This window comes from Narcine bancroftii, chromosome 2 (assembly GCF_036971445.1).
Source record: "Narcine bancroftii isolate sNarBan1 chromosome 2, sNarBan1.hap1, whole genome shotgun sequence".
Classification (NCBI taxonomy): Eukaryota; Metazoa; Chordata; class Chondrichthyes; order Torpediniformes; family Narcinidae; genus Narcine; species Narcine bancroftii.
The window spans coordinates 171641643-171657413 of record NC_091470.1 but is presented as its reverse complement, the minus strand read 5'-3'; the positions used below and the strand labels follow the sequence as shown (position 1 = coordinate 171657413).

The 15771-nt window shown below is 45.9% G+C and overlaps 1 protein-coding gene across 2 annotated transcripts in view; it reads left to right on the top strand.

Annotated features, from left to right (window-relative positions):
* ece1 (endothelin converting enzyme 1) overlaps positions 1-15771 on the top strand; it is a 235351-nt gene that overhangs the window by 86251 nt on the left and 133329 nt on the right. Inside the window, exons 1-2 of one of the 2 annotated variants that reach the window (XM_069919097.1) lie at positions 6120-6503; positions 6614-6697. In XM_069919097.1, the coding sequence (XP_069775198.1) occupies positions 6180-6503; positions 6614-6697 (408 nt within the window). In that variant the 5' untranslated portion in view covers positions 6120-6179. Of the gene's footprint in view, positions 1-6119; positions 6504-6613; positions 6698-15771 lie in introns of those variants that run through there. The other variant, XM_069919098.1, reaches the window with a different exon arrangement.

Here is a 15771-nt window from a genome sequence, read left to right as displayed (position 1 = left end):
GCGGAGACAACGCTGGTGGAAGCGTTCTAGGAGCCGTAGGTGGTGCCGGTAGAGGACCCATGATTCGGAGCCGAACAGGAGTGTGGGTATGACAACGGCTCTGTATACGCTTATCTTTGTGAGGTTTTTCAGTTGGTTGTTTTTCCAGACTCTTTTGTGTAGTCTTCCAAAGGCGCTATTTGCCTTGGCGAGTCTGTTGTCTATCTCATTGTCGATCCTTGCATCTGATGAAATGGTGCAGCCGAGATAGGTAAACTGGTTGACCGTTTTGAGTTTTGTGTGCCCCTAAGGCTAGAGCTGGATGAGGTTCCCACCCTGGATGAGACATATAAGGCAATCGAACAACTGAAAAGTGGCAAAGCAGCAGGTATGGATGGAATCCCCCCAGAAGTCTGGAAGGCTGGCGGCAAAACTCTGCATGCCAAACTGCATGAGTTTTTCAAGCTTTGTTGGGACCAAGGTAAACTGCCTCAGGATCTTCGTGATGCCACCATCATCACCCTGTACAAAAACAAAGGCGAGAAATCAGACTGCTCAAACTACAGGGGAATCACGTTGCTCTCCATTGCAGGCAAAATCTTCGCTAGGATTCTACTAAATAGAATAATACCTAGTGTCGCTGAGAATATTCTCCCAGAATCACAGTGCGGCTTTCGCGCTAACAGAGGAACCACTGACATGGTCTTTGCCCTCAGACAGCTCCAAGAAAAGTGTAGAGAACAAAACAAAGGACTCTACATCACCTTTGTTGACCTCACCAAAGCCTTCGACACCGTGAGCAGGAAAGGGCTTTGGCAAATACTAGAGCGCATCGGATGTCCCCCAAAGTTCCTCAACATGATTATCCAACTGCACGAAAACCAACAAGGTCGGGTCAGATACAGCAATGAGCTCTCTGAACCCTTCTCCATTAACAATGGCGTGAAGCAAGGCTGTGTTCTCGCACCAACCCTCTTTTCAATCTTCTTCAGCATGATGCTGAACCAAGCCATGAAAGACCCCAACAATGAAGACGCTGTTTACATCCGGCAGTCTCTTCAATCTGAGGCGCCTGCAAGCTCACACCAAGACACAAGAGAAACTTGTCCGTGAACTACTCTTTGCAGATGATGCCGCTTTAGTTGCCCATTCAGAGCCAGCTCTTCAGCGCTTGACGTCCTGCTTTGCGGAAACTGCCAAAATGTTTGGCCTGGAAGTCAGCCTGAAGAAAACTGAGGTCCTCCATCAGCCAGCTCCCCACCATGACTACCAGCCCCCCCACATCTATATATATATATATATATATATATATATATTATATATATATATGAGAATTATATACAAATGAGAAAACCATTGAACGGCTTCACTCCCATATCTATACTTTCCCATCCTTGGACATCATTACATTTATATTATGGGCCCTTGTCACTTCTCCCCCTCTATTGAGTGAGGGACTTATCCTCTGTCTCAGCCCTCAGTGCCCAGTAATGGGACTATGCTCCTTCTCCTCTGCACCAAGCCTCCGCGCATCCCTGAGCACCTGCTCCTGCAGCCTGGAATGCAGCAGTCAGAAGCGTTCCCTCACCGACTTCTCCGCGTGCTGAAAGACCAAACTGCGCCTTTCACCGAGTTGTCAGTCTTCCAGCAGTTCCGGATGCCTGAATCTGCATGGGTCCCCAGGGTCAGCCCGTCGATCAGAGAGGGCTCTGATGGGCTGTTGCTGGGACCACCATGCATTCTGTAGTTGGCTCACACTCCAGTTACTGTTGCCACTGGACATGGGAGGAAGGGATTGTGGGGCAGGACCAGGGCACCAATCACTTTGTTTGTGGCTTGGCTACATTAAAAGTGTGGGGGTGAGGGGGAGGAGGGGGAAATGGTGGATTTTTTTTTACAAGTGAGCTGCAATGTCCAGGAAGAAAGGAGAAAGCAGATTCAGCGGAATTTTCAGAAAGAGCCGGACGTGTCCAGATAGGATCTTGCAGATCTAAGGGAAACATCAGAAGAGAACTGACTGGAAAGTTCCAATGAACACAGCAAATGGTGGGAATAAGGAGCAGGGCAGGCAGGCTCGACAGTGATCTTTTTGGTTGAAGGGCCCCTATCAGCTGGAAAAGTTGGCTCCTTTTCACTTCTCATGGAGCAATCTGATCAAATTCAAAATAAAAAACAAAATGCTGGAGAAACTCAACAGATTGAACAGCTTATTTTATGTCGCAAAGATAAAGACACAGAACCAAAGTTTCGGGCTTGAGCCCTTCATCAAGATATGAGCAAAATGCAGGCAGGCGTCCAATCTGATTACATGGTTGTTTCCAGTATTTTCTGTTCTGCAGTGACTGCAATGTTTTGATATTTCATTTTAACTGGGAGATGGGCTGATAGGTTGTACCACTTGAGTACTTTAATCACTAAGCATTCCTTCAGTTTGCTGTCTCCCCATTTCACCTCCGGCCTTTATTACGGGACAGAGAGCTGGATCATTCAGAGACTGGCAAATCCTTGCTTCGCACACTCCCTGTCATGTTATCAAGCTTTCCCTCTCTTCCTTTCTCCGTTGTTTGTGTGTTTTCCTTCAGTCGTGACAGGGAGTGTTCAAACTCACTCTTGAGTTCTCAAGACTTGCTGTTCTTATCCCTCTCCGGTAACTCAGTGGAAGGCGATTCTGGCCATTGAAACCCATGCCACCCAATTTCACCTAATCAACCTATAATCCTGTACGGTTTGGAGGATGGGAGAAAATGGGAGCAGCCGGAGGAAACCCACACGCACACAGGGAGAAAGTACAAACTCGTCACGGTCATGCGGCATGACCGACGCAGCGATTAGCGCAGTGCCGTTACAGCACCTGTGATCGGGACCAGGGGTCAAATGTTCTCCCCATGTCTGTGTGGGATTTCCATGGGGACTGCGGTTTCCTCCTACCGTTCAACCCGGGGTGTGGGGTGTAGGTTAATTGGGTGTAAATTGGGCCGAAATGGCCTGTTACTGTGCTGTATGTCTAAAAAAAACATTCAATCTCATCCTTAATCATAATCTTAAAATACCATTTTGAGTGATCTTTCGGTGAAAAAGGGATCTGCTCTGAGATGTGTAAACTCTTGTAATTGACTTTACAACTTCTCCAATCCCAGAGCCCTGTTTCAAGGAGGTGGACTTTGTCCCATGCACACCACCCCAGGCTAATCGCACTAAGCTGCATTTCAAGACACCTCCCTGTTATTTCATTCTTTACCCCCCCCCTTTGGAAATGAACACCCGTGCTTTGTTTGTGCGTTGGTGAGCTCCTGAGAGTGCCTGCTATTTGTAGATAATTGGCTTTCCTTCATGACAATAGCCAAGCCTTTGAAAGCTCTGACTCTCTTTTCTCCCACTCTCCCTGTTCCCATAAGAGTTGAAAATGCCTCTGAGATGCTTTTTTTAATTTATTTTTTTAAATGTAGACATGCAGCACGACAACAGGCCCTTCCAGCCCCCAAGGCCGTGCGCCCAATTAGACCCAATTGACCTACAACCCCATACATTTGGAAGGGTGGGAGGAAATTGGAGCACCCGGAGGGAACTCAGGCAGACACGGGGTGGGGTGGGGGGGAGAATATACAAACTCCTTATAGACAGCACTGGATTCGAAACCCTGTCACTGTAACAGTGTTGCGCTAATTACTAATTGTGCCACCCTTGAAAAGGGTAGAATTGGCACAAAGTAACTGTATTTTTAAAAATGAATTTTCTTCTTCCTGCTGCCCATCCCCCAACCACCCCCCCACCCCCCTTCTTATGGAAGTTCAGCTGTAAGCTTGTGTTGATGACGGGGGCTGTGAGCAGGTTCCAAAGGGTGTCTGGTCCTCCATGGAGAAGGCCTACAGGAAACGTCCTCTAGGCCTGGTGGTGTCACCTGCCCTGTCATCAATGGGGGTTGTGTTCCATTCCACTTTTGACTAAAAAGCTTATTTACAGGAGTTTGCGGAGGAGCTAGTAAGAGTTGTTCAAGTGAACCGGTACGGACTTGAAGGGCCGACATGGCCTGTTTCCGTGCTGTAAACGTTTATATGGTTATATGTCAGAGCAAAGTTGGCTCCTCCCTCACCTCCATCCAGGGACATTCTTCAGTACAGCAGAGATGTTCTTGCAGCCTGATCTGCCTCTCTTGGTGCTGACAATGTCATCTCTTTTACGTTCATAAAACTGAGTGTAGACCAGGCACCATTTTGCAGAGTGCCCATCCTCCCCTGACTGTCCACTCCTTCTCCACAAAGAGCACACACAAATTGGAAGAAGAGAATCTCGTATTCTGTTGGATTAATAAAGAGTCACGGTTCCATTTATTGTCACTCTCCGCCTTCATGCAGGTTGAATTTGCCAATTTTGGGTTACCCACATCCTCCCTGTTCTTCTCACACTCACGTGTTCACCCAATTTTCTTTTCTCTTTGATTACTTCTCCCATCCTTCCATCTGGTTCCACCTATCACCCTCCAACCTCTATTTCCACCTACTACTTGATTCCAGGCCCGAAACGTTGGCAATATATCTCTGTCTCTTATGAAAAGACCAGCTGAGTTTCTCCAGCATTTCGCTGTGTTTTCTTGATTCCATTTGCCCATCTCATCCCTTCCTCATCTCGTTCCATTACTACATCCTGTAAAGGCCCAACACAGTCACTCTCCTTGACTCCAGCTAAAAGGGGAATCTCCACTTGAACTGGTGTCCATTTAGGACACAGAAGGTAAATGACTAATTTTCTCGGATTCTCTCTCACACACGTTTTCTCTCTCTCTCTCTCACACACACACACACACACACACACACACACACACACACACACACACACACACACACACACACACACACACACACACACACACTTCAGGCACCCATGTTTTTTATTTTGAATTTGATCACACACACACAGTCTCTCTCTCACACACACTCGGTCTTGGGGTCTCTCTCACACACACGATCTCTCTCTCACACACACACTCACTCACTCTCTCTCTCCCACATACACTCACACTCTCACACTGACTCACACACTCAGTCTCTGTTTCTCTCACACATTTGCTCTCTCTCTCTCTCTCTCTCTCTCTCTCTCTCTCTTATTGCTAAGACCATGTTTCGGACAGAACTTCCAAAATGATGAGTGGAAGACAGAAAATCCGGACTGCTCTGGGATTGGGTCAGTTTAGATATTCTGGATTCTTGGGCAATACTTTTCAAATTCAAATCTAAGTTGGAATAAAGAAGAGATGAACTGGTAAATTGTGATTGTATATTCATTAGCCAATACAGCGCGCTTCATTTATCAAAACGAGTAGTTTTAAAAAGGACAACGCTTGTTGATGCTGTGCATCTGTGGCACTTACACATACGTGTGCGCGCACACAAAGGACCACCACATTTTAAAAGGTGGAGAGTTTTCAACTCGGGTGGTCCAGATTTCTGACATCCGGATTTTTGGACTTCCAGTGTATAATTTAAATTTTAGACGTACCGCACGGTAACAGGCCCTTCCAGTCCATGACCCCGTGCTGCCCAATGATCCTACGGCCCGGTACGTTTTGAATGGTGGGAGGAAACCGGAGCATCTGGAGGAAACCTGCACAAACACAGGGAGGATGTACAGACTCCTTACCGATGATTCGGGCCTGGGTTGCTGGCGCTGTAACGGGGTGGCACTGACCAAGCCCCTCAAAGTTGTTCTTCTTCCCTTCTAAGTCCAGTTGCAGGTATATAAACAGGTGTATCACTTCCCCACCGTTGCCCCTAAAGATGCTGCCGAGTTCTTCCCACTTCCCATTTATTCTGGCTTTTGCCGTCAAATTAGTTTTTTTTTAAAAACTATGTATAATCAATCCAAAAAGCGGCTCCAAATCCATTGAATTAAAAATCCAGAGGTAGATTTCCAACCAGAGATTCTAGCAAGATGCAACTGAGGAGCTGGAGTGAGAAAGGGTTAAACTTGTGTTTTCATGTCACCTGGGAAGTTTATTGGTGAAAGTCAGATCTGACAGCCAAACTGCTGTGACGGCAGGAGGGGGAATATGGAGCTCCACTGGAATGTCTTCACAAAGCTCCTCCCCTCTGAAATGCAACAAAAATCAACAACAAATTTCAGAAGTAACAAAAGACTTCTGACCAACAATGAGTTTACATCTGCTCAGAATATTTACTTAGACCTCCTTAACTGCCCATGTGAGAATGCAAAAAACACAAAGAAACTCTCCTATTGTGTTTGACAAAGTGCTTTGCGGGTTCAAACCTTCTCACACACAAACAAAAAACCCACCACGAAAGGAATTTAAATTCCTCCAGCTTCCAGCTCGCCGAGGTGTTTCAGTCGAACTTGTTGCCACGGGGAAAAACGTGTTCACCAGTGAAAGGAAGCAAGTCTGGCAGCGTGAGTGCTGGGAGCCAGTCTGCGGCAGCTCGGTGCTGTTTACGTTTCTGAGGGCTGGGTTTCCTCAGGTGTGGTTGGCCACGCCAGTTTCTGCAGCGGGAACCGGTTTGCTTCAGCTTATTGAGGTTTGCGCAATTTCACCTAGACCTGACACGATGTCATATGGAGGGTCTTTGGAGTCAAACTGAGAAAGATGGAAATGCTCAGAGAGTCTGTTCTCCATTTGGCCTTTCAGATGACGACTTACAAGCGGGCCACGTTTGACGAGGATGACCTGATCGACTCCAGTGTTGATGAAGTGTATCCAGAGTGTGTGCAGGTAGGAAGTACAATCAGCTTTTGTGACATGGAACTTTATATTTTACTTTTATAACTGCGTTTATCTCAAAAATTGCCCAGCACTTTGCTGCTTCTATTCACTGTTAATTTTAGAAAATTTTAATTCACTCTAAGCCATGATCTCCGTTGTCCTAACTTGACAGAGCATATTTTCCTTCAGTGATCTCGAAATATTTTCAGTTCTTTAGCATTTATTTTTGTTGGAATGTTTAATGGGGTGATGGTGGGGGGATAGTAATTTGTATTTATCACTCAGTTCTCTTCATCTACTTGTCCTTGCCTCCAAATGCCTGCCCTTCTCCTGCCCCCTCCCCTGCCCAATGGGGAGTCTCTACACACATGGAACCTGTCAGTAGCACAATGACAGTAACCTGTCAGGGGAAACGATGAGCAACCACAGCGACTCCATCCGTTGCAATAGCCCCAACGTAGTTGGTTTCCTGTTGAAATGGCTTCCATTCAGGGAATAACCAAACCTCTGGCCTGTCTGTCTCTTTCTGATCCTCTCCCTCACACCCCCTCCCCCCCCAACTCTCTCCTAAGTGCTGAGTAGGGAAAGGACTTCCAGAATGACTTCAGATCTACTTACCTCCAGGCAGAGCCAGATTAAGGTAGTGTGGAGCCTATAGCATTTATTTTAAAGGGGCCCTAAATTGTCCCGGCTGACGTCTGCGTGGTGAAGGGGAGTGTGTCTGGGCTCTCCCCCCCACTGCGAGAGAGTTTCTGACACTGACCCTTCATGTCCATTTTGGTAAGTTTGAAATAGTCTTAATTATTCTTAACAATGATGCTAATTTTCTCAGATCACAATGTATTCAGCGATTACCAGTGTCGTGTCTAGGGAACATAGTATCTATGGATATCACTGAGTGTACCCCCTCCCTTCTGTTACTTACACATTTTGCACTTACACTGACGTTGTGCCCCTCCCCTTCTCTCCCCTCCCTCCCCTTCCCCCTCCCTCCCCCTTCCTCCCCTCTCTCTCTCCCACCCTTCACTTCCCCCTCCTCCTCTCCCCTTCACTCCCTTCCCCTCCCCTCCTTTCCCCTCCCCTCCACTCCCTTCCCGTCCCCTCCCCTCTCTTCCCCTCCTTCCTCTCCTCTCCCCTCCCCTCCCTCCCTTCCTCTCCCCGTTAAAACTTGCACATTTTTTAAAAACAAAACTTACTTATGGCTGTGGCTCAATGCGGGATCAGTGACGGACTTTGCTACCCATAACCCCCACGCATCTGGAACCGCTCTGAGTTTTCCCTGGTGCTGGCAGAGCGGTTCCATTTGCGTGGGGGATTATGGGTAATGATGATGCGATTGCTCCTGCAATGGGCCGTCGCCGCGCGTTGCCAGAGCAGCCCCAAAGCAGCCTGATCAGATTCCGGAGCAGCTCTCCGGTAAACTCTGGCAGCGCCGCACCCCTGCTGCCGCGTCAGGAATTAGATGGGCAGGGGTGGGGCTGGAGACGGATGGCCTGGGCTAGGAGTGAGGTGGTCAGGTGAGGTGAGGATAGTGCCCCCCTCCCCCCATTAAGGTTAGTGATTTTAGCCAATCATCACCTTTAATTGGGGTTATCAACACGGACTATCAATGCGGTATCTCATAGCTGGTGCACAAAGATGAAAACAAAAATGTTTCCGAAAATTCATAGTACATAAATGTGGAGACCTTGAAAGTCGGGGGCTATTCACATTACTACGTTAATCCAGCTCTGGCTCCTGTGCCTGAGGGCCTGTCTCCACATCCCAACTCTCCATCCACTTGCCAAGGGAAGTAATGCCCCAGCAGGTGTTAGTGCTGGGATTGCATTGTTACAGTTTCAGTCTGTGATACACGACCCTCGTCCATCATGTGATAGTAAATGCTGGCTTTGGCAGGACATGCATCCACAGAAGACATTATGTCCATGCCAGACTGAGACCACCTGCAAATAAGAGAAGCGGGAGTCGACCATCCAGCCTAGTCTGCTAATCAGTGGGATCATGGCTGATCTGATGATAGGCTACCTGCCTTTTTCCAATATTCCCTTAATTCCCCCACTATGTAAACATCTATCCAACCTTGTCTTGAATATATTTACTGAGATCGCCTCCACTGCTTCAATGGACAGTGAATTCCACAGATTCACCACCCTCTGGGAAAAAGCAGTTCCTCCTCATCATCCTAAATTTTCTAGACTGAATCTTGAGGATACATTGAGGCATCTTCCATCCAGATGGGTTTGACACTAATTTCACTGGTTTCTGTTAAAGCAAGGCGCCCCCCCCCCCCCACCATCTTCTTCCCACAACACCTTTCTTCTAGCTCTCTCTCTCTCTTTCTCTCTCTCTCTCTCTTCCTTCCCCCTCCCCCCCCTCCCCACCCGTCTCCATTTACAGATCCAAAATCAATTCTCACCTTTCCGCTTATCATATCCAGACCTTCTGTTTGTTAGTCTGGACTCCTCCCCCTCCCTCCTCTCTCTTTGTCGGAAGCCTGCCTGCTCTTTTGCTTCTACCTTGAAGAAGGCCTAAGGCCCAAAACGTCAGGAATATATCTATGGACACCGCAACACCAGCCGAGTTCCTCCAGCATTTTACTGCAGTTAGAGTGTCTGCACACCTTTGGGTTTCACCTCATTTCGTCCATACTAATTGTTATCACCTTGGCCATCTTAACAATGACTTTGAATACCATTTAGGAATGGGATTGCTGCCAATCCTCTCTTTATTGCCCCAGTGGTCTCAGCAGGTCAGCAGTGATCTTCCAACAGGGGCCAAACCTGAAACTTGCTGCTCTTTGAAAGCAGAGGCCAATGGGTGTTTTTGCTTTAATCGGAGAACGTGAAGATTTAATTGGGGACAGTGGATGTTCATGAATGTTTACTTCAACTTCTCCCCAACTCTGCTCGCATTACAACACCCTAGAAGTGAAACTAGGGAGGTGCATTTCACTGAACCAAGCAAATGTATAAAGCTTCCAATCACTTATCACCAACACGAGGAGGAAAAAAGGATCAGCTTTTGTTCATTAATAATTAAATAACAAAGAGTCAAACAACTGGCCAATGGGATGAAATGATTTCATACAGGTACAAGAATTTATCAGAATGTTGATGCACCATCAATAATCGCAAAAGACTGAAAGCTTTTATGAACTATAGACTGGAACAGCCTTCAACCCCGTTGAGTGATTGAGGCAGAGTGGAATGGGGAACATGCAAAGGGCTATGGGTAGGATTGGTCTCGGGAGGCCAGTCCAGCCGATTATAGCTTAACAGTGATTTTCCACCAAAGCGCTGGAAGAATTCAGCACATAAAACGTCAGCTGTGGAACTCGTACTGTTGCCCACGTTATATTAAACTGCATTGGAATGCTGCTGAGGATGGAATGCGAAGGAGATGGGCCGAAAGCAGCAGGCAGAGCTCATCTGGTAAGATGAAGAGGACGCAAAGGATGTCCGCGCTCATCTCTTCAGTATGGAGGGAATGCTGTAAAACACCTCCAATAGCTCTTCTATCTGGTTGGAGTATCTGTGACCCTGGACAGAGGCGAAGAAGTGATGTGTTGCGTTTCCTGAAACTGCTGGTGTTCAGAACGGATGAGCTAATGCAGGCAATTGAATTGCGGCCCAGGGTGCATGGATTTCGGACTGGGATTATTGAAGAGGGGACTGAGATCTGAAGTCATTCAAGTGCACATTAGAAGGACAAGAGTCTTGGGTTTCTGCAAAGTTTGCAATTGGCAATATGGTTTATGTGCCTGTGGTGATCTTTATTTTCTTAAACTTCAGCTCATGCTTAGTTATACGTTGCCAAATGCAAACTGTACAATCACACACTTTAAAATTATTAAAAATCCTGAAATTTTAACATAGTCCATCAGTGTTTAAATTATTGAAAAGTAACTTAACCAGATGCTTATTTTGAGATTCAATAGTAAATTTTGCAGCAGGCTTTTAAAAGATTTTGAATAAATGTTTATGAGAATCTTCCTATTGGTGACTCTACCTCAAAAGATCAAACAACCTTTATGTCACCTTGATGGCTCAAAATTAGTGTAAATGAAAGCTTGCAGTGGTGATTGTTGCAAGCTTGTGGTCTCCACAGGTTGTGAAAAGCTGTGACCAGCCTCAGACCCTCTAAAACCATTGAACTTGAAGTTGTTGGCACCAGTCAAATGCAGAATGCAATCGTGGGTTCAGAACACAGTTTGGCCCTTCCTAATTAACATGAAGAGAGAAATGATGAACTGCTGCACACAAGCCTGTCCCCCCCCCCCCCCCCACCTTCTTCTCTCTTCCATCAGGCAGAAGATGAATAAGCTAGAAGCCGCCATGTTCAAGGACAGTTTCTCTTCTGTTGATGTCTCATTGGTCAAACAAGATGCCTCTTCACTGTTTAACTGCAGTTCTCTCAGTACCCTGCTGCTTGTCATGGGGTTTTATGATTGCACAACCAGCTGGACTTGTGCATGGGTTGACTTGCCTGGATATGGCACACAACAGAGATGGTCACTGTGTCTTGTTACATGTGACATAAAACAATTCAACTTGATTCAGTGGAAGAATTTTGTTCATTTCAGTGGAACTCTCAGAAAGCCCATATGGGTGAATTGTAGACATACAGCGCAGTAAACAGCCCCGGGCCAGTGCTATCCATCTGACCTACAACCCCCAGTATGTTTTGAAGGGTTGACGGAAACCGGAGTGCCCAGAGGAAACCCACGCAGACACGGGGAGAACGTACAAACTCCTTGCAGACAGCGCCGGATCTGAAGCCTGCCTGCTGGCACGGAAATTGCATTGCGCTACTGCTTGTGGCGGGGGGGGGGGGGAGAAATCCATCCCAAGATGCTATTTGAAGGGAAGTAGAGACTTGCCTTGTCCGAGGCTCGTCTCTCTCCCAGTCCCCATGTGGTCTGGAAATTCACTGTGCCTTTAGTCACAGACGGACAGTTTCATGGAGCAACGGGGGCTGTTTCATGTTCAGCAGAGGTCCGAACAAAGTCATCGAGTGCTACTGTTTGCCCTTTCTGTTGTCGGTCATGGCTCTCCCTTGTGGTCAAGGATGATGCCCTTCGTTCCACAGAATGAAGATGCCTGTGCGTGTATTTGTTTAACATGTACTTGATGTTTCACAAATCAACCAACTAGTTCCTGGAAACCACGATGATTGGATCTGATGGATTTGTTGCAACCTTCGTCTGCCTTCACAGCCATTGAGTTCAGAGTAACTTCATCCACCTGTTCCACCATTGAGGTCTTGGTTGGATTGTTCTTCGTCAGGGACCTCACCCTCGACTTTCCCGCCCAGGAGTATCGCTCCAGACAGCATCACTCTCAGGATCTCAGGACCACAGAAGCTTCTCCACTGTGACACCGTGACAATCCACTGAGAAGGCCCTTTGGGTATATGTGAGTGAAAGCAAGTCCTGGCATGTGGGATCATCAGAGGGAGAATGGATAAAAGGACTATGGAGTGAACACCCCTGGAAGTTGTTCCCATTGAAATGGACTGAATACAAATTCAGCACCAACCAGGTCAGGTGTGGAGTGAAGGATTGGACCATTGGACAGTGGGAATCCCAATAAAACTGTGTCAAGAAAAAGCCAATTTTTGGCTCCACCTGGGCCAGGTTACCGGCCGGCATCAGGCTGTGATTACCTTGGGTATCCTTGACAATGATGCCACAGTAGCTCCGGGAACAGCCAAACAGTGGCAATGCACATAGGCCTCGTGGCCAACTGGAGGTGTCTCGTAGGATTTCCAGTGTGGATTGGTTTGACCAGGAAATGAGCAAAATTATATTTCATCCCAAGTATAAGAATTTTCAGGTGAGTTAAATACAGAAACAAAATCACCTTAATTTCCTTTCCACGAATTTGCCATTCATCAGATTGCTTTTCGTATCTCTTTGGACAATTTTACAGCTCATAAATACCTCTGGTGATGTTGTCATGCATTAGAATGCATTCTGGGATATCTTGACAATTTAACAGGTATTGAGTAATTTTCCCAGGGAATCGTAGATTATCCTCTCAAGGCCACAGGGCTCCTTTGGTGTGGAAGGTAACAGATTGGTGGACATGTGGTTCAGTAAATTGAATATATAACACAAGGCCTCTTTGAGCAATGTTTATGCTGCTTGTTACTTTGGTTATGGTTCATGCCGGATGGGATTGTTACTCAGAACCCTTGGTTTAAATTGTCAGCCTTCAGCTGGGAAGTTAATGGAATCTTGACACCAATTCATCCCGGTGGGCCTATATACCCTTGTCCCAAATGGAAATTGAGTGTGGAGTCCTTCGTTTTCTACATGAAGGGGTCCTCGCAGAAAACAATGGACAGTTGTGAAGTTTGGGCACTGATACTTCCTATTGTTCTTGCATTGGCTCCAGACACCGTCCCGCTGCTGAGAGACCAGGACATCAACATTCAGTCAGAGAGAGTAGGAGAAGAGGCCAAGCTGAGATCATTCAAACTGAAGTTTGGCCTCTTGCTGGTTTGTCTGTCTCTCAATAAACGTCAAGCCAAGATTTAACTCTAATATTTTGTGTAAATGTGAGGCTTTGAGTGAAGGATTTATCTTTTGACCTCTGAATTTCCAGTCATGTTCTTGAAGTAATTTCTCCCTGAATCTCTTCCTCAGCAGAGCAGCTCCGTAATCTGCTTATGCTTTCATGTCAGATTTTTTTATTTGTAGAAAAGCAGCTATGTCTCTTGACTTGTTCATTGTTCATCAGTCAAGGTGAGAAATTATTGTTCAAAGTGTTTTTGCACGTTTGTGTTTGTTGGCTGACAGAGGAAGAAACATGGATCCGAGGATAAGCTTCTTCTGGTGCCTTGCAGTCTGATGGCTGTCATGATATGTTTTTAAAATTGGCAAGAAATTGTGGGCTTAAAATTGAATATACTTCTGGCAGGAGTGCTTGTTAAAACCTTAGTATCCTACACCTTGGAGAGAGGCCATTTCATCCATCTTTGAAAACTGTCCACTTATTCCCACTCCTGCTCTTTCCACAGCAGCCTGTAAATGTTTCCTTTTAAAGTATTAACCAGTTCTCCAGTGGAAATTATTGCCGGCTTGGTTTCCAACTCCTTTTCAGGCCGTGAATTCCAGATCAAACCACGTGCTGAGTTCGAAAAGGCCCATGTGGCTCTTTGGCCAGCTCCCTTTCTCAATTAACTCCTCATTTGGAAATTGATCTTTGCTTAATGTGACCGCTGCAAGGGGGTGGGTGGGGTGACTCCCTGCAACTTCTCCTGTTCCTCCGAGTACTGCCAGTCCCTCCTCTTCCCATTCGAGTAGAGTCCCACAAACCCAGTCTGAGCCTGTGACCTCCTTCCAAATGTGATGCACTGAATTACAACCCGCTCTCCCGCCACCCCCTTTCAAAATGTGTGTTGGGGACAGCTGAGATGTTAAGTGCAAGGTTGGCAGAGCTGGGATTTTTCTCTTTGGAGTGTAGATGAATGAGAGGAGACTTGATAGAGGACTACAAGATTATGAGAGGCATAGATAGGGTGGACAGCCAGCACCTGTTTCCCAGGGCAGGATCAGCAAACGCCAGAGGACATGTGCACAAGGTGAAGGGAGGGAAGTTTAGGGAAGACATCAGGGGTAAGTTTTTTTTTTACATGGAGAGTTGTGAGTACCTGGAATGCCTTGCTAGGGATGGTTGTGGAGGCTAAAACATTAAGGGCATTTCAGAGACCCTTAGACTGGTACATGGATGAAGGAAAAATAGAGGGTTATGGGATAGGGAGGGTTTAGAACTTTTTTAAAAGGAGTATATGGGACATCAAAGGCAAAAGGGCCTGTACTGAGCTGTAGTGTTCTATTGTTTTCAACCTAGCTCACAGCTCACTCACTTTGGGGCCCAATGCAATATGGGACTGGGACTGTACTCGGAATTTAGAAGAATGAGAGGGGATCTTATAGAAACATATAAAATTGTGAAAGGTATGGGTAAGATTGAGGTAGTAGGTAGTTTCCGTTGGTGGGGGAAGAACAGATTCAGGGTAGTAGATTTAGGACGGAGATGAGGAGCAACTGCTTTTCACAGAGGGAGGTGGAATTCACTGCCCATTGAAGCAGTGGAAGCAACCTCATTAAATTTATTTAAGACAAAGTTAAAAAGATTTCTACATAGGAAGGGATATGAGGGAAGGGCAGGTAGGTGGAGGGGATTGAAACACAAAAGTCTGCAGACTTTTTGCAGTCTGCAGATTGTAGTAATAAAAAATCACAAAATGCTAGAGAGGGAAGTGAGCCTAACTCAGATCAGTCATGGTCTCATTGAATGGCGGAGCAGGCTCAATGGGCCGGATGGCCGACTCCTGCCCCTATTTCTTATGTTCAAAGTGAAATAAATGTTAACCCTGAGGTTGAAGGCGGTGTAAATGTTTTAATGAAGCTGGGGAGCCTTTGTTTTAGGGAGACACGAAGGGGACTGCATGTGGTGGAATCTGGAACAACAAATATTCTGGTAAGGAACTTGGAAGGTTAGACATCATCAATGGTAGAAATAGAATGGTGAGCGTTCCTGGTCTGAACCCTTCATCAAGACATGATGTAGAGTTCCCACCTGAAACATCAAACATCCCTTTTCTTTTTAAAATATTTTTATTGAATTTAACAAAATTCCTTTACCCAAGATAAACTAATCATAATGTAAATCAAATCATATCATAAACGCATCACATTTCAATTATAAATTAAAAGCATAACCATAATTATTCACTCATGACATCAAATTCTATAATTATAATAATTAAATCATAATTCGTACTATCTCCAAATTATCGAATACAAAAATTATACGAAATACTCGTAAAATTCCTTTACATATTTTATCCTTCTCTGATGCAATCATGTTCTGTGACATGATACGTGATCTGTAGGTAAACCCCTTTTACTTATTTGTCTTAATAATTTTTTTAAAATTTCTCCTACTAATCTCCCCCCTCCCTCTGAACAAGGTCATCTGTATATATTGTAAATATGAATCAAATAATGGTCCCCCAGACACCAGGCAGGGAATCCCCGGAGCGTCCACACCACTTCGGTCCTCAGATTATGA